We start from the raw sequence: 21,345 nt of genomic DNA, 5'->3' as shown, positions 1-21,345 counted from the left end.
GTGAGAAACTACAGCTCTAGAGTTTGGAGAAAATAGGTGTATGTTATTGCCTGTTTTCTGATTTCTCTTTTTCCTTCACAGCTCTGTGTGTGAAGGTGATGTGACCTGACATGGGATGGTGGGGTGGCAATCAGTTCCTTTGCCCCATTAACTTCTGAGTCATTTCCTTCCCGCACTTAACATAAAGCTTTATTCAAGCTGTAGGAGTCAGCTTTCATATACCCCATTCTAAACATGCTGTGGTTCTCCTCTCCTCCAGCATAGCACCAGTGAAATTACTCTAACTTGCAGCTGAGAGAATGAAGGAGAATCAAATTAAGTCAATGTACATAGCGGAGGGGACCCAAGACTGGAGTGTGGCAGCCTGCTGCCTTAGGTTCCCCTTATCTTTTGCATCCATGTTCAGAAGATGCTGAAGCATACAAACAGCTTTTTTCATGGGACTATTTATTTATTTGTATAAGTGGTTCAGGTATCAGGCTGAATGAGAAAATACCTAACAGTAATAGTGTCTTACGGAGCTTGTGTGAAGTTGCTACCTTATTTTTGCAAATCATGCTAGCAGAATGCCAGTAAACGTTAGAAATGGTCATGGTTTTCTGATGTCGTTTATATTGAAAGACATTTTAAAAACATATAATATTAGTAATTTGCACTCTACTAACATTTGTTTTCCTTCATGTAAATCCCCAGTTTTTGTGATACAACATGAGTGCTGCTGAGTGGGCTCAAATGTGGCAGAACTTCCAGTTCTGATACATTTTAAAGCTTCAGAATGATCTAAATAGCTTTATTTTAAATATTTATCTTGTGCCTCCAACTCTCTTCTCATGTGATTGTGTTAATAACAAATGTTTCTCAGCTTTGGATGAGAGTCTGCCACGAGTACTCCGGAGCTATCTAGAGAAGAGAGCTGTGTACTTGTTGGCATGGATCAGTACTTATGGCATCAGGCGTGAATTGCAGTAATACAATTGCAGAAGGATGGAAAAGCTATTCCTTTAAGAAGGCAACCTTTTTTTCTTCTTTTTTTTTTTTTTTTTTTAGAGGACCTAAGAAATGGGCTCTCTCACACTGTCAGAAAATGGATTACACTGATTTCAGTTCTTTACAGTTAATGTCCAGAAATACTTACATTGTATGCATAGGCATAATATACATTTCCAAGTGCTTCATATATGAAATGTCAATTCAAGTCAAGAATTTGAATGTACCTTTCTGCAAAGAGGGTTGAATAAAAAGTTAGGGAACTGAAATCTAGAATATGTTATGTGCTACTAGTAGTAGTAGTAGTAGTAGTCATCTGGAAAGAGGAGGACCCATGTTCAAATCTGTTATGCAACAGAAGACAGTGGTTTGAACCTGAGCTTCTTTCCTCACAGAGAAGTACAATAAGCCAACAAAGTATAGCACATTTTGAGAAAGGTATTTCAGTTTTGAAACAATGCTGACACTGTTGGAAGAAAGTGAAAAAGAATTAAACCAGCCATCTGGAGGTTTTGGATTATCACCTGAAAGTTATAGTTTCGTGACAGTTTCTGTTCCAGTTAATATTTTATTATTATATGAGGTGAATCAGTAAGAGGAGAGACAGACAGACAATACCTAATTCACATTGCGTTTTGGCTCTCAGAGTTAGACAATGGTGGGCTCAAACTCCTTTGGTCATTTCAGAAGTTGAGCTTAGGTCTCTCACTTCCAGCTGGTGATCTAGCACCAGCTCCAGTGTTGTGAATTTAGCCTCCAGCATAATTTTCTTTTCCATCTGAAGATTTTTGACAAATTTGATTCAATGTTTGTTGTGACCAAAGTTACTTTTTTGTCTGAATATAAACTATGACATAAAATATACAGAAATCATGTCCAGAACCCATCTCAAGCTGGCTTGGAAATTATTTGTGTACACAAGTAGTATGAGTTATATATGAGTTATATATATGAGTTTTCAAATAATTTCTTCCCTGCAAGGTCAGATGAAGTTTTATTTGCTCATCTGCATTACTTATATTGACTACTTGGGGTGTTTTGTGGATATTTCTGGTGTTGTTTCTTTTATTTAACAAAATAAGTAAATCTATACTCTACTTTCCGTAAGGTAGATAATATGTATGGTAAAATTAATGCAAGCATTCCCAGAAAATCAGAGGTCCTTTAAATGAACAAGGACACATGCAACTAGTGTAAATGAGGTATGAAATACTGCAGCATCTTTTAAAAATAGGATTTTAAATAATAGAATATATTTAATGCTGTAGTTTAAATTTATGGACAGACAAATTTAAGTATTTATTGTTTTGGTTTTTTTTTTTTCCCCTTTAATGATGCAACTGTAGCTTATAATTATGTTTTCAATTAATTTAATGTAACGTGTATTTGGTTTTCAGTGAGAACTCGGAGTAATTACCATGTGTCCAATGTCAGTTATTTCAAATGAAAAAAATTCTTCATATTCAGGGTCAAATTCACAGGTAGCATAATTTGGTGTAACTATCTTGACTTCATTGTGTTACTTCTTTTTATTTTGTTTGATGATCTGGCCCAACTTTCTTTAAAAAATTGATCTATGTCTGAAATGCTTAATAGGGTATCTAAGTAAACATTTTCTGTATTCTTCATAGTTTATAACACAGATGACAGATTTATAACAGATTTATTCCTACCCTTTTTCAGGTTTGTTAAAGAACTCCTGGAAAAGAAAGTAAGTAGGGTTCCTCTCTGTATTCACTTCTGTATTCAGAAGATGATGTGTGAATATATGTAGTTAATCCCACTGACAAACTCTGCTGGCTTAGTGGCAAATCAATAAATATACATATTTCTATGTAGTAAATGGATATCATCGGTCTGAAACATGTTCTGCTAGCTGTGTTGTTGAGAAATAGCCTTGTAGCAATGTAAATTCAGTTTCATGTGGTCAGAGCACAGCAGAATAATATTGTGTGTGTGTTCTCTATTGACTCTAAAATATTGGGCTACCTAGAAAGGACAATTTTCTCTCAAAGAAAGGTGGAAATCAGTTGATAGCTGTCATACATAAATAGACTAGTGAAAGAAGTTTTCACAGCAGAAATTGGTGGTTTAACAGTACAGGTACTAATCCATTACCAAATTGATATTTTGGGTCAGCATATGTCTTCCAGTGTGTTTCTAAAGAAATTCAGGTTTACAGTCCTGAGGTAAAGATAGAGGTTTACACTCCAGTATTACAATCAGGGATACTTTTCTTATCATCCTTTTGTTTTCAATGGCTTCATTTGTTGGTATTTATATCTCAAAATAATCAAGAACAGATGCCTAGAGTTTAATGCTGAAATCATATGTATTATTAATTTGGCTGCAGAAGTCCTGGGCTGGTAGTTGGTATAAGAAACTGCAAACTAAGTTATCATATATGCTCTTCCAGTGGTGCCACATGCACAACACTTGCCTGTGACTGAAAGCAGAGCTGTAATGCCATTGTCTATTTTTTATGAAAATTTTAATCCAGAAGTGCAAGGTGTAAAATAAACATCTGTAGCTCTAATCTTGGTGTCTTCTCCCCTGTTTCCTACTGTGTAGCATATCTATCTGGTGCTACCACTCATCTTCCTATCTAGGGAGTATAGGGACAGTTTATTCCTATCATGAGTGGAAAAGATCAAACAAGAAAAAGGCTTTTGTTTTACAGAACTCCGCAGTTTTGCATCATTATATCTTGGATATTCACAGAAGCGGCATTCACAAAAACATCTGGTCATTTATCTGATTTACTTATCTTAATGCATGCTGGACTGCCAGCAAATACGAAAAAGCATCCAGTGCTTCTCTTGAAGTCTGGTAAAATCAGTGGCTCAATGGAATAAATCTAATGAAAATAGCTTCTTTACTAAGGTTCATTAAAACCCTTTCCAGAAAAAACCTTTGATGATCTATTTATGTGGTGAAATTTCTAATAAAAATAAGTCAATGACTGTATGGCTTAATCTGGATTGACAAGGATGCAGTAAGCAATAAGCAAGGAAGACAAGATGTAATTGCTGTGTAAGTGGTTGTCTTAATTATGTTTGCTGATATACAGATGTAGAATCCCAAGCATGTCTTTTTAATATTTTCAGTATCCAAGGGTACAGCCTGTAATAACCCCCCGCTTTGGCCCTTCCTGCTCAGAGGATTTACTGTGTGCCCTTGGCGATTTAGCACAGGCTCGTGATCTCCATGTGCAGGTAAGCTCTGGGACCTCTGTATACAATTTAAATAGTTTGGATAGATAGCATACAGACCAGGGAGTTTTCATAATTTCATCAAAACACTTAAACCACATTCTTACCTTGGAGCCTGTCTTAAATTCCTCTGAAATGATTGATGGTACTCTGCAAGAACACTGTGACCTGCTCAGGAAATGAGAAGGCTCATAGCTGGAAGGATGCGCAACTCAGTAAACCCCAGCACACGGTCACTAGGAGACAGGCACCCAGTATCGCAGGTTAGAGCAATCTTTGGGTTAGTAAAGGTTGCTTTCCCTAGTCCAAGGTTGTTAATATCTGTCTCTCTGCCTTCTGCTTTTTCTGTACAGAGCAGATTTCAGTAGATAAAAGAATTACTCATCTCTGTATCTCATTTAACTTTGTTAACATAACTGTAGGATTTTGTGTGATGAATTTTTATGTTTAAAATAGACATTTTAAAGTTTACAGGTCTGTTGAAACTTTGAGATGTTTCTTCTTTGGCTACACAGTTCTAAGGATATACTTTCTTAAAGCTATCCTACATTAGGATTTTTTGTCCTTATGAAGTGGACATTTTGAAAATATATGCTCCAGCGGGAGTACAGGAGGATTAGATTTTTATCTGAGACCAGGAATTAATCAGCCCATTTGAAGATACATGGACCAGCTATCTCTTTGTTGCCCTGATCCCAGGGTCCATTCTGTGGTAGGCTGGTTCTCTCTTTTACCTCACAGTCATATGGATTATTTCATTTATTATTTTAACATTTGCCAAATACCAAGTGGGACATTATGTTACCAAACTACTGGGAAGGACTATCCAGACATATCGTCTCATGTCACTTTTAAAGGAACAGATGGAGATACTTTTTGGGGTCCCAGAGACCTCTCCAATGAAAAGAGAACTATAGGCTCTACAGATACTAGTTTGTATCATTATATGTTTAACACCACTGGGTTGCTCAGAAGGTTGTAAAGCACTCATTGCTATATATTTTCTTATTGCAGAGTCACATAAGTGAGAATGAAGAAGAACTCAAACTTGTGGAGAACATGTTTCCTGCCTACCAGAATTACACTGAATTGTATGATAAAAACAAGCTGCTTACCAGCAAGGTAGCTGTATAAAAACTTCCACAGCATAGCTTAGACTTATCCATGTAGAGAATTTGATGATTAGCTGTAGTTACCTGGGAAGTTTGTTTTGTTTTGTCAAGGTCAGTGACATCTGGGGGGAAAGTAAATTGGTTTTGTGTTCTCTGTTGGACAGGTATTGGTCAAGGTATTGGAACTTTAGATAAGGATAAGCCAACAGTTTTCCTAAGCATTTTAGAAGAGATGAACAATAAAGGTATTTTATGCTCCCTGATCCATTTTCCAAGGGCTCCAAAGAGAACTGAGGCAGGGTGATCAGAAGGAGACTAGGTAAAGCTGTGCTTGTAGGAGCTGGTAATTCTTGGCCAGTACCCAGTTACCCTTCTATTACAATGTTCTTGCACACTGCTTTTGCCCGAAGAGTTTTCTACAGTGTTATGGTAGGACCAGCTTAATTTTTTGGTGATTTCCTACAGAAAAGCAGCTTATCCTGTTGAATTTTGTGTGTGAACCTCATATACAGATGGGTACACTTTACTGTTCTGACTATCCAAAAGCACTCTCATCTCATGAGCTGATTTTAACAAGTATTGAGAGGCACAGTAGCCTGAAGAGTTGAAATTCATTAAAGCTTTGTGCTGACAAGATAAATGCAAGCAGATCTGATACCAGCCCACATTAAGTATAGGTTGGAGTGCCAGAACACATCTGATAGTGGAGAGCCCATGCAAGAGTGAATACGAACAGCCTAACTGAAGTCAGAATACTTAAGCATCAGTCAAATTGATTTAAGTTTTTAGGAGAGAATTTTCAGAGGCACAAAGGGCAGCTGGGAACTCCTTGGGAATTAGCTGTTGATCTCCCATTCTGTCTTTGAAAATGTACCCCAGTAAATTACTTATTTATAGTCTTTTTTATTTGAGACATCAATATGGACTACTAAAGTATGTAGACATTAACTTTTATTCTGTCGCACAGTCCTGTGCATGCTGATTTGTTGTGTCAGTGTACTAAAGAGAATATCAGTGATGGAAAAACATAGCTCTTAGGATTCTGTCATACTTTTATATGCATAGCTCTAAAAATGGACACTGAAAATCAGGACTACCGGTGCTTTCTGGCATCAGGCTCCTGGTTGTGTGGAGAAGCATTTTATTAAACACAAGCATAACAGATTCACAGACATTCCCCCCTCCCCAACCACCAGAACTATGACATCAAATTAAACTTTTTTTAATATTTTAAAAGATGTTTTCCCGAGCTGTGGCTGAATTATTTCCTTCTTTTTCAAAAGAAGTACAAATCAGCAGAGATACGGTTCAGCAGCTACCACATATATGTCCTTAAGAGGTGACAATTCTCATTGCATTTCCAGTTACATTTGAACTTGTTGAGTAAAGACGGCAAGAGAACAGTGCTATTGGGAGAAGCTTAGTGGAAGCAGTCCCTGTGCTGTTCACATTTTTATCAGCAGATTGCAAAGCCTAACAGAGCTCTTGCTCTTCTCTTTGAGTGGGCTTTTGACATATGAGGTAATTTCAATGAGATTTGTCTGGGAATAATTGGTTTATGTCCTATTAAATAATACCATGCTATACTTCTCTGTTTTCTGTATACTGCATGTGAACTTATTTTTAAAGTCAGCTATGTAGGCTGAGAAAGAAAAATCATTCATCAGTTGCATAACAAATTAGTTTATTTTAATTGAAGAATATTCTATATATATATATCTACCTACTTGGTGCAAACCTTTAGAAAGACAATGAGAAACATGCCAAGAGTACCTACATCTTACATTGTACCTGATATACTGCTAGCCCCAGTACTTAATTTCTGTGTTAGCTACAAAATATAAATCATAAGGTTACTACAGTGCTAGGACAGCTGGAAAAGTCTTGCTTTTGTTCCTTGAAGCTCTTAGGTCACAGCAGTCACTGCAAGAGTCAGCACCCTATCTTCTTACATTAATAAATGAAAAAAAATGAGGGAATGATGTATCAGGCATACTAAAGTTAATGATATAGTTTCTCCTTTGTTGATTTTGAGATCTTTATTCAAGAAGTGCATTAGTTTCCCTTGATGGTAAAAGGTGTCCTCTTGGCTATTAAAAGCAGTGCAGCAAAAATCACAGGCATTGAAGTAAATGCAATATTGAGTAAATTGGTGGTTTTGTTTTTCTTTAGACAGTGATGGCTCATGCCTGTTACCTTTCTGAAGAAGAGCTGAAACTTTTTAGTCTTCGTGGAGCTGCAATTTCACATTGTCCCAATTCTAATTTTTCGTAAGTTAAAAAAAAAAAAAAAGAATGGTGTACAATTAAATAAAGCTGTACCATTACAAGGCTACTTATATGATACCTCATTCCACCAGAAGTGACATTTGGATGGAGCATGACGGTTCGTGCTCCACTTCTGCATGGTGTGCTCTAGAATGACTTGTAATCTTTCAGAATAGTAATATATAAAATATATATATATATTTCTATATATTTAAAATTTATTTATTTTGACTTTTCTATTAATGGCAGATTCAGGCCACCTCCCTTCCCCATAAAGCATGCATATGCTTTGGGGAAATTAGAGTGTGTCATATAGTCTTCTGTCTTTTTTCTATTAAGCAGAAATGCAATACTGTATTATATCCATCCAGGATACTGTAGTAAATGTTAACAGTCATTTTGCCTTTAACATAAGCAATAACTTCTATCTTCTGAAATGTATTTTATATCGTAACTGGATTTATTCACAGCTATACCGGGAGTCGTTTTCAGTAGATAACTATAAAACTGTGGGAGTTTTTAATTGAGAAGAACTGCTTTTATTTTTAGTGACTAAAACTGATCTTTCAGATCTATGAATGCAAATGTTCCATCCAAGTTTGATAAACTCGATTTATTGCACAAATTCTGAGAGCATTTGTCATGAAACATCTCTGCAGTGCTACTCTTCCTGAACTTTCTTTGCGTGTATCACACAGAACATGTTTCTTCTTCCAATCCAGGTTACGCAGTGGTGTCTTAAATGTGCAAAAGGTCCTGAAACACAATGTGAAGCTTGGACTTGGCACAGGTTAGTAGTTTGCTGTAAAAATGGTTTCTTTTGGAAACCATTGGGAAATGCAAAAACATGCCTACTTGTTCATATTTAAAAGTCAGAATGTTTCCAACTTATGGACCAGCTTTTTTTCCTCCACTACCTCTACAGTAATGAAGTCTAGAGTATGGAAATCTAGAGCTTCTCCAAAAGTGTTTAAAAAGAAAACCAAAAATTAATGAAGAAAGTTTTCTTCCTGTTGTGAGAGTAAACAGGGCTTGAACAACAGCTTTTCAGGTTTCAGTCACTGTGTGTTGTGTTCTATTTACCTGACTTTGTATTTGAGAGCACATTTACTAGGAATTATACATTCAGCGCTTAGCAGTAAAACTTTTTGTGCTTACCACATCTGCCACTTCTTAACATTTAATTAAAGCTCGTAGAAGTATAATGCAGAGAATTATTTCCAAAGCTTGTTTCTAAGAGTATGATCCCTTCTAGATGTTGCTGGTGGATATTCAGCTTCTATGCTTGATGCCATCAGGAAAACAATGATGGCATCTAATAGCCTTCAGATCAATAAAGTGAATGAAACGGGGATAACTCTTGCAGAAGCTTTTCAACTAGCCACTCTAGGAGGAAGCCAAGGTAAGAAGAAATTTCTTTAGGATATACACAGAGAACTACATCTTTTTTTGATATTATTTCTCACTGTCTTTGAAAGGTGGCTGGATTTACAGATTTTCTGGTGCCAGAGTGAAGCCTAAAATGATATCTGCTGGGGATAGATATCCTTCAGACTCTCATACCCATACTAAGCTTATTACAGAAGGGTGTTCATATCGATATTGAGAGTTTAATAGTAGAATCTTAGTGATTTTTCAGGGTTGTACATTTTATTTGCAAAGATTCTCAGACTTCTTATTCATTAGTGCTTGTATGTTTATCACACCAATTGGAAAGACTTTGTTTTCTCAGCAACCAACACTTAGAGGAAAAGCTGTGCAATTACTATAAAATAAAGCATCCTGTTTGTCATCAGTTTCTAATTTTGTTTCTGCTTTTTGAGCTCTCAGTGAGGCAGTTTGTCACTGTCTTTCTAGCAAATCAAAACATCATGCAAATCACTCCTCAGTCAGAGAAAAGCACAGTGTTTAAACAGGATGTGCATCATGTCTGTTTAAGACACGGTTACATCTGCAGAATATATTCATATAGTATATCAGTTATTCTGGTTTACTGGCGTGTTTTATCATGATCAGCATGCACATACTGATTTATACAATTAGCAAAGTTTTAGCAGAGCTTGGGTGATTTAGCAGAGAGCAAATCCACACATAAGTAAAAATTTATTACTCTCTCAGTTAGCAGGAATGAGCTCAGTACCTGCTAAAGAACTGGTTCCAGGTCTTTTCAGTGTAACATCTGTGTAGTTGTCAAAAAACACCATTGGGACCTATTAATGTAAGTTTGAAATATGTAATGAAAATGTTATCAAACTGGTCTTCTCGGAACTGTACTTGAGTTTCTGGAGGGTATAATGTGGAGATAGAGAAGACAGAAAATGGGCAGGGGTCAAAGAAGGAGAATTCTTTTTCCAACAATAGATACTGTTCTCATCAAAGGTGAGAAGAAATTAGCTGAGGTACGGAAAGGAAAACTTACAGAAATCTCAAACACATGCATGGTGTTCATTCCCTGCTACTTGCTTTATCTGGGTTCTTAGGCTTACTTAGTAATACATTTATTTTATATATTAATTTTGAGCTGGTTTATCCTTACTGAATCACTGTCAAGTGTAGAATATAAATTACTCATACAACCTTCCAGTAGCCTGACCAAGTACAGTTTGTGGAAATTTAAATGACCTGTTCTTTGTTGCAGCAATTCACTTCGCTAAAACACTTGTTCCTAAGCAATTGTTGCCCTCTTGTGCTTAATCTAAAAATTGCATTCTGCTCGTAAACGAAAGAACATGAGATGATTTTCATTGAAACTGGTAGATAGTCAAAACATTTCACCATTTGGAAGAGTTAAGATATCTTTAAGCTATTATGAAGTTCCTGCTACACACAAACTTCACTGGAGGCTGAAGTTCTGTTATCAGACAGGAGCAATCTGAAAACAACTGAACAAATTATTTGCAGATATTATCCACTTTGATAACTTAGTTTGACTCTAGAGTATTGGAAAAGTTGATTTAATGCATAGATACTTCATACAATTTAAAACTATCCTAAATAATTTCCAAGGAGGCACAAAGTAGTCTCTTTAGGCATTATAAGCACTTGCAAATACTCAGTCACTGAAGATGAAACTGTATTTCACAGATCTAGTAAAACTAGATCTCAGTGAATCTGACAACCAGAAGTTGTAATGAAGCTTTGAAATAACAAAGCTAAACAACAGACCACAAGACAAACCTTACAGGTGGGTATGAGACCTCCAGATCTGGCTATGGGTTTTTTCCATACCGTATTGTTCTTTGTTCCTGCTACTTACCCTTAGTTATCCTCTTTGCACACCTATTTTATTATCGTATTATTATATGTTACTGTTGTAATAGGTCTATGCAACTTGTCAAAGGTGCTTAAACTGTTTAAACAATTAAATCTAATAGTGCCTTGGCAAGGTGAGTGTTATTATATACTTCACTGTTTCTCTGATTTTGTTTTATTGCCCCTTTTGGGGCTTTAAAGTTTTTGTAATGTAAACAATTGTTATTCCACTTTAGAGAGTTAGTGGCCTATACATCAGATCTGCAAGGACACAAGATCAATGGAGAACATTCAGAGAACAAAAATCAAAAGGGTGTTCAAATTATTTTTCAGATTTCTTTTACCCTTAACAGAAATTCACCAAAATATACATGTTTTTATTGAGAAGTTGCTTAAGAACTCAGATGCTAACATACTCACTGCTGAATTTGCTTTCATGTTTTTTCTTGTAATCAGCTAAATTCTTGTTCTTTTTCTTATGAACCTCTCAAGTAAGTTGCCAGGTGCTTCCACATGGTGGAAGCTGGCTTGTGTTGAAGGTCTGAGTTTATTTTCTTCCTCAGCTCTAGGACTAGATGACATGATTGGAAACTTTGAGGTCGGCAAAGAATTTGATGCACTGCTAATCAACACGAAGGCGTCAGACAGCCCTTTTGACTTGTTCTCTGCTGACAGTTTTGAGGTAATCAGAACAGGGTTAATGATCCAAAAAATTACCCGAAATGAGGTGGGGAAGGTCCATGTTACAGCCAGAATAAGTCTCTTGAGAGATATTCCAGTAATGGGAATCAGATGTACTACACCACAGCTGTCTATTTCAGCCCAAGAGGTTTACTGGATGGTTTTGTTTAGAATCTTGCTGTCCTCAGTGACAGCCCCATATCCTCATGAGCAAAAATGCATGTGACATTTCTTAATGCATGCTTTATTAGCCCTGGCTGACAGCTTGAGTTAGCTATTTGAAGTGACAAATGGCAGCCAATAAAAAGCAATTTAGTTTTAATTAACACTTTGAGTTCAAACTCAAAAATGTCAACCTGTTCCCAGGTAAAGGCTGGGTTGCCTTGACTGCGCTGCTACTGTACACTTAAGCAAGAGCTCATGATGGCTAACTTGAGTTGAAAGCACAGTTCTTATGCAAACATATAAGCAGTATTGGCATTATGCAATGGGCAGACCTTCTCATAGAAAAACCTTTTATGATTAAAAAAGTTAATGGACCACAGTTACTTGAATTTACTGATGTGGCCAGACTGCCTTTTGCCATCTCTATTCTGAATGTCACCATTTACTCAGAAATACAGGCATAAGTGGTGAGGTGATTTTTCCTTGATGTGTTTCAACCAAAATAATTAGATTAAATTCTTTAAAAATAATTCTGGAAAAAAATTTTTTTTCAGTTTAAGTCAACACCTTTTTAGCTAAATTAGCAGCTCTTATGACTTTAAAAATGCTTACAATTTTGTCTTATTTTTCAATAATTACATGAATTTGAGAATTCTAAGAAGAAGGGGAAGTATTGTGTGTTAGACATATATTTGTTTATACTGTCAAACTTGTGCAGTGTTTTCCTCCTGAGACATACAGCCTCCTTACTGAAAGTTAGTTATGAGAAAATGTGCAAATTAAGTTTTTATTTTACTGTTAGTAGGAATATTTGGGAAAACTACTTTTATCAATTCTATCAAGCTTCAAATAATTATGATCTGGGATAGCAAATACTGCTTTCTGAATTTTGTTTTCTCCTACTTTTTTTTATAGGACACTCTCCAAAAGTTCCTGTATCTAGGTATGTTCTGATTCTCATCCCACATATAATTCTTTTGTTTTGTATATCAAAAATTGCCTAAATTAATGTGGAGGGTAATAATAAATTTATTTATACATAAATAAATCTACATTTGTTTACAGTAATTAAATATTTATTTTAATTTAATTTAGTTTAATTTAATTACATTGTCTATAAGCATTAATATGTCACTTTATTAGTACAAATATTTATTTACATTAATTAAATATACATTTACTTACATTTATTAATACTTATTTCTAAATACTGAGTAAGAATTAAGTGGTTTAACTTTTGTTCTTTGGGACATAGTTAAACAATTCAACGTGATCACCATGTTTGTCAGATTCATTACCACACCTATCTTTATCTACAGTATGAGATAATCATATTTCATAGTAAAGAAACACTGACATGCTAATCACCGGTTCAGAACCAGTTCAGCTCAGAAGGACTTCTGCAGACCAGTTGTCACTGTGGTTTTTTTACTCCCAAACAAAAAAGATGGCCTTTAAAACAAAACTCAACCCAAACAATCCCACCTCCCTGTGAGGTTAGATATTCTTTATCGGGCATCATCTGGACCAAGAGCTGCGGTGCCCATTGGGTTGTTACATAGAGGTAACTGGTGCTAGCTCTGGCCACCTTTGTGTCATTCCCTAATTAAGTTTCTATCTTTTGAGAAGGTGGCTGAGGCAAAACAGCTTTGCTGCTGTCTGGTACCTGAGTTAGCTCAGATACTGTGCAAAAATGTGTTTTCTGTACAGATATATAATATTTTCATAGTTTGAATACATAGAAATATGTATATACATACATAAATACATAGAAAATCCATGATACTGTAGCTGAATGCTATGTTTATTTTGTAAAAAAACCCAGTGGTTGTTTAAGCATCCATTGACCTTTGTGATAGCCCTGACTATTTCTTTCCAAATAAACTTTCTCAGCCCTAAGGAAACAGTGACTGCAAATGATGTATTCCAAAACTGATTTTGTGGGATGCACAATTTTCGTTAATTAAATTGTTGCATAGATTTATGTGCAAATCTCTGTTTTGGCCATGTTATTTCAGGTGATGATCGGAATATTTCTGAAGTGTATGTGGCTGGAAAGCAAGTGGTTCCTTTTTCAAGTTCAGTATAAATCCATTTCCCTTTTGCAAAATACTCTGCTCATCATTCTGCATCTGATTTGGAAAACGTTGATTAAACACAGTGCCTGATCATCAGGAATGACACCTCATTTTTGTTTCATGTTTTAAAACTTGCAAACATTAGAAATTTTGTTAGATCTTTCAACAATCACTGTACCAAAATTGTCACAGTTCTAGAGGAAACGGATATTTAAATTTTACTGTAAAAATAACATGTGTGCTTTGATAAGGGATTTGTTGAACACCTTAATTAAAGAGGACACCTTCTGTTCTTTTTAATAATAGTGTAGGAAGCATTATGAAGAGCAATGAGACTGTCATTATCTATAATGCATCTGAATTTAAAAAAAAAAAAAAGCAAATGCTGGTAAATTGATTTTGCAGATAATGAGTATCACAGCAGAATGCAATTTCCATAGTATTATCACCAAGTACAGAAAAATCAGTGACATTTTGGGGCACTTAGAACATTTTTCACTTTTCTTTAGGACCTTATTTTTTTTTAAGTAATTACTTCATTTAAAACATTATTTTTTTTAAAATAAATTAGATAAGAAGCGTGTATTTATAAATAAATAAGGGCCCTTATTATCAAAGAGTTCAGATTTGTCATTTATAGTCAGGCAGAAGAGAACTGGTGGAAGAACCAAATAAGAAACAGGGCATTAGTCCTGGGGAGGCGGGCTTGGAGAGCGGAAGGGCTGCATTGTTCCGTAATTCTCTCAGCTGAAACTGCATTTCCACAGATTTTGTTTGTAAATCTAGAAGTGGTCAGCCTGATCTTCTACCCACACCATTGAATTACCTTCAGCTGAGTGACAGCTGAATGGATCTCGTGTGAAATTAGAAGCAGACCCCAAGATATCTGAGCAGGCTACCCGATGGGAAACAAATGAAGAGGTTTTTCTGGACTAGAGGGAGTGCTTCATCTAGTTCAGCTTCCTTCCCAACCTTATTTGCTCCTGACTATTCAGACAGGATGATACAATGTCCCTTCTCCTTTCTGTAAGGGAAGTGAGTGGGTTTTTAAAAAAAAAAAAAAATCCAAAAGAAATGGGCTATTTCTGGCCATTAACACCTTTGACTTGAAGTGGAAACTGTCACAGAAAAAAGCAGCTCAGCTTTAATGTTCTCTTTTGTGTCTCTCAATGTGGCAACCATAATTACAGCCCTGTACAATTCTAGATAAAAAAAAATGTGCCCTTTTTGTTTTGGAAATCTGTGTGACTTCCTTTCTTAAAAAGCATATTTTCCTACTTTTTATCAAAGACTTTTTTTTTTTTTCTTGAGAGATTAGTTTGAGGAGAGGGTTGCTTCTTGTTTCTCCATTATGTTTTTGAAACACATACGATGTAAGCTTTAATTTCAGTGTCAATAGAGACAATATTGTATTGAGTTACTATAAACATGTGTTACATATGGTTTTAAGGCCTGTTTCAAACTCCTTTGATTTCACTAAGCTTTATTTCACACATTTATTTCACTGTCTGGTGATGTAAAGGCACAGGACTTCCCTCTGTTCACAAAATGAGGGACGTCATTGCACCAAAGTCTCACTTCATATCTACTTCTGAGAGTGTGCTTGTCCCAATGTCACTGATAACTTGCTGATTCTAAAAGCATTTTCAGAGCTTACATACCATTATGGTTACACCTATGTGAGACAGTATAGTGTCAAGTGGAATTGTAACAGCTAGCTTGGGCACTTGAAGCAGTACAGTCTTATCAGTGTGGTGCTTTTTTATGTTTTTGTTTGTTTGTTTGTTTTTGTTTAATTTTTTTTTAATTTTTATTTTTCCAAATCCAAGTACCCCCACCGAGCAGCAGGGGATATTGGCTTGCAGACGCCCCTGGGTGCAGGTGCATGGCTTGCTCCCTGAGAGCCAGCTCAGGCACCTTCACAGGGTGCTGCGCCGTGCTGTGTGCTTGCGGAGGTGCAGCCTTCATATCTGTTATGTTAAATGATTTCTAAGGCTTTAGGAGTCAAGATTTAAAGGATTTAAAGGTTAAGATGTCCTCGTTCCATCAGGATGTTTTCTTAACCATTTTGTTTTGCATGTGTCTCAGTCACCTACACAGTAGCAGACTTGTTTGGCAAATATAATCTTTAACTCTTTAATGTGGTTTCTTGATTCAGGGAGCATTTTTCCTCATGAATTTTGACATGAATTTAATTGACCAAATTTCACGTTCCAAAACCAAAGATCTGTGAGACACATGTTTTAATCTTCACAGTTACTGTTTGGAACTATTTTTAGGGAGTTGCATGGTTTTCAGCTTTGGCTTTCCTGCAAGAATGTTTTCTGGGGCGTAGAAAGGTTACACAGCCTTGTGTACAGGGTATGTTTGTGCCCTACTACTTCGCTTCCACAGCTACAGATTAAATCAGTGCTTTTATTTTAGTGGTAGTCTTAGCTGTCACTGACTTTGTTGTTTTCTCACTATTTGGTAGTGTTGTTAAGAATGGGATTCAATATTTCATCCTCAAAAATTTGCAGGGGACAAGGGCTTGCTTATTTGCAAACTGAGAATACAGGAAAACTTTAACAAGTTCGACAATATACTGCTGGCCCAGCTGTAAAGGGATTCCCAAGGATGACTGCTGCCAGTGAGCTTTGTATGTGAATATTGGCTGCGTCTTGAGCAGTTTGATTCTTGTTAAATTCAGACACAAGGTAGGAGCTCAGCCCTTTGATTATAGCTTTACTAGTGTCTAGTACCCAGACACTACCCAGACTTAGAAACGGAGAATCAACTTTTTAAGGATCTTAGCGGGAGAAGAAGCTCTGCCTGCCGGTAGTGCCATGTGCTGCCCGAACCACCCTGCAATGACCAAGACCAGGAGAGTGAGGACCCAAGATGGCTAGCATTACGCTAAATGCTGAGATACTTAGGGCTAAAGGAAAGAAGCCTGAATTTGATTTGAGAGGAAGCCAGTGGAGGAATTAATATAACAAATAAACTGGGAGGTACTTTCAACAGCAGCACCTTAAATACATTTGGATGGAGAAAGACTGTAATGCCAGAAAAAGAAAGTTGAAGTGGAGTTCTCCCAGGTAGTCCCAAAAGCTTGTTCAGTGGAAGATGACTTACGCACAGAGATGTTAAGGTTTTAGGACATACAGAGGATGTAGTAGCCAAACTTCTCTGAAGCACTTTTGGTAGACACTGATAATCCCACTGTGAGGTCTCGGTTCTTGGGACTCTCTGGTTATGTGTAGATTGTCAAGATACTTTGGTGCAGTAGGGGAGGACCAGCAGGTGAAAGCAGTTACTGCTGAGACCCGTACAGCTACACTGTATACAGTTTAAGACTATGTATAGTCTCTTTTCCTGGGTAGATGTCCCCACTGCATATGCAGTTTGAAGCAGTTCAAATAATTGGCTCAGACTTCTAGCGTTTCTCTTAGAGGTTGGAGTAGATTTGGCATGCAGCTGAGCCTCCAGTGTAGTTTCCTCCAAAATAAATGTAATCCTTGTGTACCAAAACCACCCTGCAAACTGAACCAAGGTTGAATAAGGGAGGATGATTGGGAATTCACTTCAGAACAGCACTACTGTCCCAAACCAAAATGGTAATGGAGGCTAGGACTTGGAGTATTCCCCCTCCATCCTCAGAATTTAGTAGCTGAAGACAAATTAAAGCAACTTCCTTCCCCCTCTCCCTCTTCCAAAAAAAAAAAGACAAAAAACTAAAAAAAAAAAAAAGGTAAAAATGAAGCAACCAAACACTATGGGGAAATGAGTAAGTGAAAGAACAGAAAGGGATAATTTTCAGTCAGTATAAATTGTCTGCACAGCGCTACTGACTGAAGATAAAAACCTCTGGAAAAATGTACACGCAACTGTTTCCAGATGTCACTCCCTATTACTTCTCTTGCCAGATTGTGTATGGGATCTTTGTTTCTTAGTGTGTCTTTGTGTCCAATGTTAGCACACCATTCAGACAAAAAAAAAAAAGGGGTAGTTTGTGGAAAGCTTGCTTGTTGGGACAATATGCTTAATGTGTTCTATGTTCAGACGAGCACTTATTTATTATAAATGGAATGTATTTGAATTACTGTTATTTGTTGATCTCATTGTGTCACTTTAGGTTTGATTATTAATGAAATGCTAGTAAGTATCGCCTGTGCATTTTACAGCATTATTTGAATTATTCATGTGTGGCAAGTGGAGTTCTGCACTTTAAAATGTTGCCTTGGCCTAATGTTTATATTTCTTCTGTGTTTTTTGTGCAATCAGAAAGCTTTGTGAAAAAATGTGTATTTGTTCACTGTACTGAACATTTTCAGTATTGTAAGTGAACTTCCCATGAGAAAAAGAAACGTTAAAATGATCTTGTTGAAAAGTCTGTGCCTGATTATACATTCATGAATGAAAAAATTATAATGGTTTTATGAAAACTGACATGAATAACAATGGTTTAATTTAAAAATATTTAGAGAGAAATAGATTTTTTTTTTTCACTTTTAATCTTGATTATGCAATGCAGATTAGCAAAAGGTAATAATTCTTGCTAAATATCTACGGTTCTACTGAGCAAAAGAGAACGTAACTATTCTTGATCATACATTTAAAAAGAATATGCAAGTCTTGAACAATAAGTAGGCCCAAGTTCTTTCAAAGAATATCCCTGCTTTAAAAGGAAAAGTTATTAACAACATTGGTCAGGCAAGCTGTTTAAAAATATTGTTCTAAGAATTTCCAGCAACAATACATAACAAATGATAAGGTGGACAGCTTTGAAAATACTGGATTTGTATGAATGAATTGTTCTGCCTTATCTGCAGTCCTGTGTGTAGCAGTGGTCAACTCATCTCTAAAATGCTAGTGTGCAAGTAGAAAGTATTTAAAAAAAAAAAAAAAGCCAAGGGATTTTTGAAATTCGAGAAAGGACTAGGGAAAAAAAACGAATTTAAGAAGAGATTTTAAAGGGTGGTAGCAGAGTACAAAATAATGCACAGTGGAAAGAAGCTAGATCAGAGGATCTCATAAAAGCAAGATGACATGTCAGTGAAGTTTCAGGTGGGAAACTCTAGGAAAAGAAGAGATACATTTTCAGGCACTGTTCTCTTAAATCACAGACCTCATTCCTTCTGAAAGTCATTGAGGCCTAGCAACTAAGCAGATTTTCAAAGCAGTTACTTACATGCTTAATAATACAAGCCCAAATTATTGTAGCTAATCATAACATAATTCTATAACACTTTTCAACCTCTACTTCATGATTTAAATCAAAATTACCTGTAACAACTCCATAAGAAGCCTAATGCAAGGGCATATTATGCTTTATGTCCACATGTCCTGTAAAAAATTTGGCACTGGCCAGGTCAGACACTCAGTTAGTCTGGCCTCGAGGAAGAATCTGTGCTCCTGCATGCCCAAAACATCGTCCCCTGTCATGTGCCTAGTGGTGCAGTGTTGACTGAGTCTGACACAGGAAGACAAGCATCTGGTGTGACTAGAGTAGCTGAAAATAAGCTGTTTTAAAAATCAGGCTGTTTTGAAGTTGAGCACACTGCAGAGAGCACAGCACGTTTTAAGTTACATGAGCATATACCTAATAGCGAACTTCTAGGTACTAGGAACTTTGGCTTGAAGTTGGTGGGGTTTTTTAAGCCCTTGTACTCTCTGTGCAGCAACTCATGCTTCTCTCAACAGAGAGGCCAGCAAATGACATCTGCAAGGCTATCTGTACAAAACCCAGTAACAACAGCAACAAAAAAACAGTTTTGGGGAAGCCAAAAGGACATCAGCACATCGACAACAATCTGTTGTGTAAAGTTAATAGAACTGCTTCCTGGAAATTTCAGTGGAAATTCTTTCATGGAAAATGTCCTGAATCAGAGTGTGCTCCAACCAATGAGGTCCCCTGTGGCTTCTGCAGAGGCAGTCACTTCTGTAGAAGTGAATGCAATAGTCATTCCTAGACTTACACTTCCTCCCCCAGTCAGGACTCAGAAGTGTGTATTCACTTTAATTCTGGCTTTAGTTTGCGTTTTCTCATACACTCGGTTTTAGTTTGAAAATAACTATGCTGAATGAGTGGAGTTGGGAGAAGCATAAGACTAAAAGGCGATCTTACACCCACTGACCTAATGCTTCAACTCAAACTATTTGCCCCACCAGGTAGATACTATTATGTTTGCACAGCATTTAGACTCAGTGATTTGACTTAATGACTTGAGTCAGCTGGTAACAATTAAACCCAGCCAAGACCAGGACGTAAACTGAGAGCAGCTGACAAAAATATAAAAACATTTTACGTTGATCTACACTTAAGTCACCAAAGGCTTTGTTTAGCCAAGTGGTCCTAGGTGCAGTTTGGTACAAAATCTCCCTGGAGATAAGCCTTCAGTAGGAGGGACCAGTGTTAGTGACAACTGAAAGCATTGATCTCTGTGTCCTATCTGACTTTGTGGCTTTGGAGCTAGGTTGTGTGTTCCTTTAACAGTTTTTGCTGATGAATCTTTTAAAAAGAAGTTGCATATGCTCCTTAGCTGGGGATGTTTGCAGCCCTTGCTTCAAGATGAACCTTCTTTCCCCAAAGGAGAGTTCACATCTCACTGGAGTAAGCTGTTCTGATTCTGGTCCTTGGTTTTGTCTGCTCATCTCCTGTTATGCGTAGGCTCTGTTCTTCTGTTTGTGAAAAATGCCTAACTGGAGTTAATGTTGGATTTATCATTCCTGTTGTACTTGTGTAGTTTCAAGGAAGAGCAATGCGTTAGGAAAAATGGTATATGCAATTTCCACTGTTCTGCTTGGTTTTGATCATGCTAAATGGAAAGTCATGTACTGTTGAAACAAAATAAAGAGGCCTTGTGTTTACACCAACCCGCATCTCTTTCTGTGTTTGACTTTGGAGGAAAACGAGAAAGGTGACAATCTGACTAATGATTTATGGTGAAGACCAGAATATGCAGTGAAGTGGTGAAGGTTGTTGTGGTTTAAACCCAGCCAGCAGCCAAACACCACGCAGCCCCTCGCTCACTCTCCCCCTGCCCGGGGAATGGGGAAGGGAATTGGAGGGGTAAAGGGAGACTCACAGGTTGAGAAAAAAAATACTTTAATAATTGAAATACAGTGAAACAACAATAACGATAATAGAAAGTATAATCGGGTAATGCACAATGTGATTGTTCACCACCTGCTGACCGATACCCAGCCAGTTCTTGCCTAGCAATCCCAAAACACCAGGATCCTGCAGTTGCAATCCCAGAAGCGAGAGTGAGCTCCCTCCTTCCTGGCTGACCCTCCTCTATATACTGAACATGATGCTACACGATATGGAACATTCCACTGGCCAATTTGGGGCTGGTGCTGTGGCCATGCTCCCTCCCAGCTTCTTGTTCTCCTGCACACGGGCAGGACACGGGGAATTGCAGAGTCCTTGATCAACAACTTTCATCAACAGCTGAAAACATCAGTGTATTATCAACATACTTATGCCAAATCCCATATTGATTCCAAAAGGCAGCATTATTCTAGCTACTAAGAAAAACTACCTCTGTCACAGCCGAGAACAGGACAGAGATGCACAGAACTTGCCCATTCCCTGGGGAATCATCAT

General features: G+C 37.0%; 1 protein-coding gene across 1 annotated transcript in view; it reads left to right on the top strand.

Annotated features, from left to right (window-relative positions):
• Positions 1–14,257, top strand: part of GDA (guanine deaminase) — a 28,532-nt gene extending 14,275 nt beyond the window's left edge. The window contains exons 6-14 of the mRNA XM_033010405.2: positions 2,671–2,698; positions 4,095–4,202; positions 5,214–5,321; positions 7,484–7,581; positions 8,301–8,368; positions 8,834–8,980; positions 11,394–11,512; positions 12,592–12,619; positions 13,695–14,257. Of these exons, the coding sequence (XP_032866296.2) occupies positions 2,671–2,698; positions 4,095–4,202; positions 5,214–5,321; positions 7,484–7,581; positions 8,301–8,368; positions 8,834–8,980; positions 11,394–11,512; positions 12,592–12,619; positions 13,695–13,765 (775 nt within the window). The 3' untranslated portion in view covers positions 13,766–14,257. The remainder of the gene's footprint in view (positions 1–2,670; positions 2,699–4,094; positions 4,203–5,213; positions 5,322–7,483; positions 7,582–8,300; positions 8,369–8,833; positions 8,981–11,393; positions 11,513–12,591; positions 12,620–13,694) is intronic.
• The last annotated feature ends 7,088 nt before the right edge of the window (positions 14,258–21,345 follow it).

Source organism: Tyto alba, unplaced genomic scaffold (assembly GCF_018691265.1).
Source record: "Tyto alba isolate M040663 unplaced genomic scaffold, T.alba_DEE_v4.0 Super-Scaffold_13, whole genome shotgun sequence".
Taxonomy (NCBI): domain Eukaryota; kingdom Metazoa; phylum Chordata; class Aves; order Strigiformes; family Tytonidae; genus Tyto; species Tyto alba.
The sequence above is the reverse complement of the archived record's forward strand: the minus strand, read 5'-3'. Positions and strand labels throughout refer to the sequence as shown.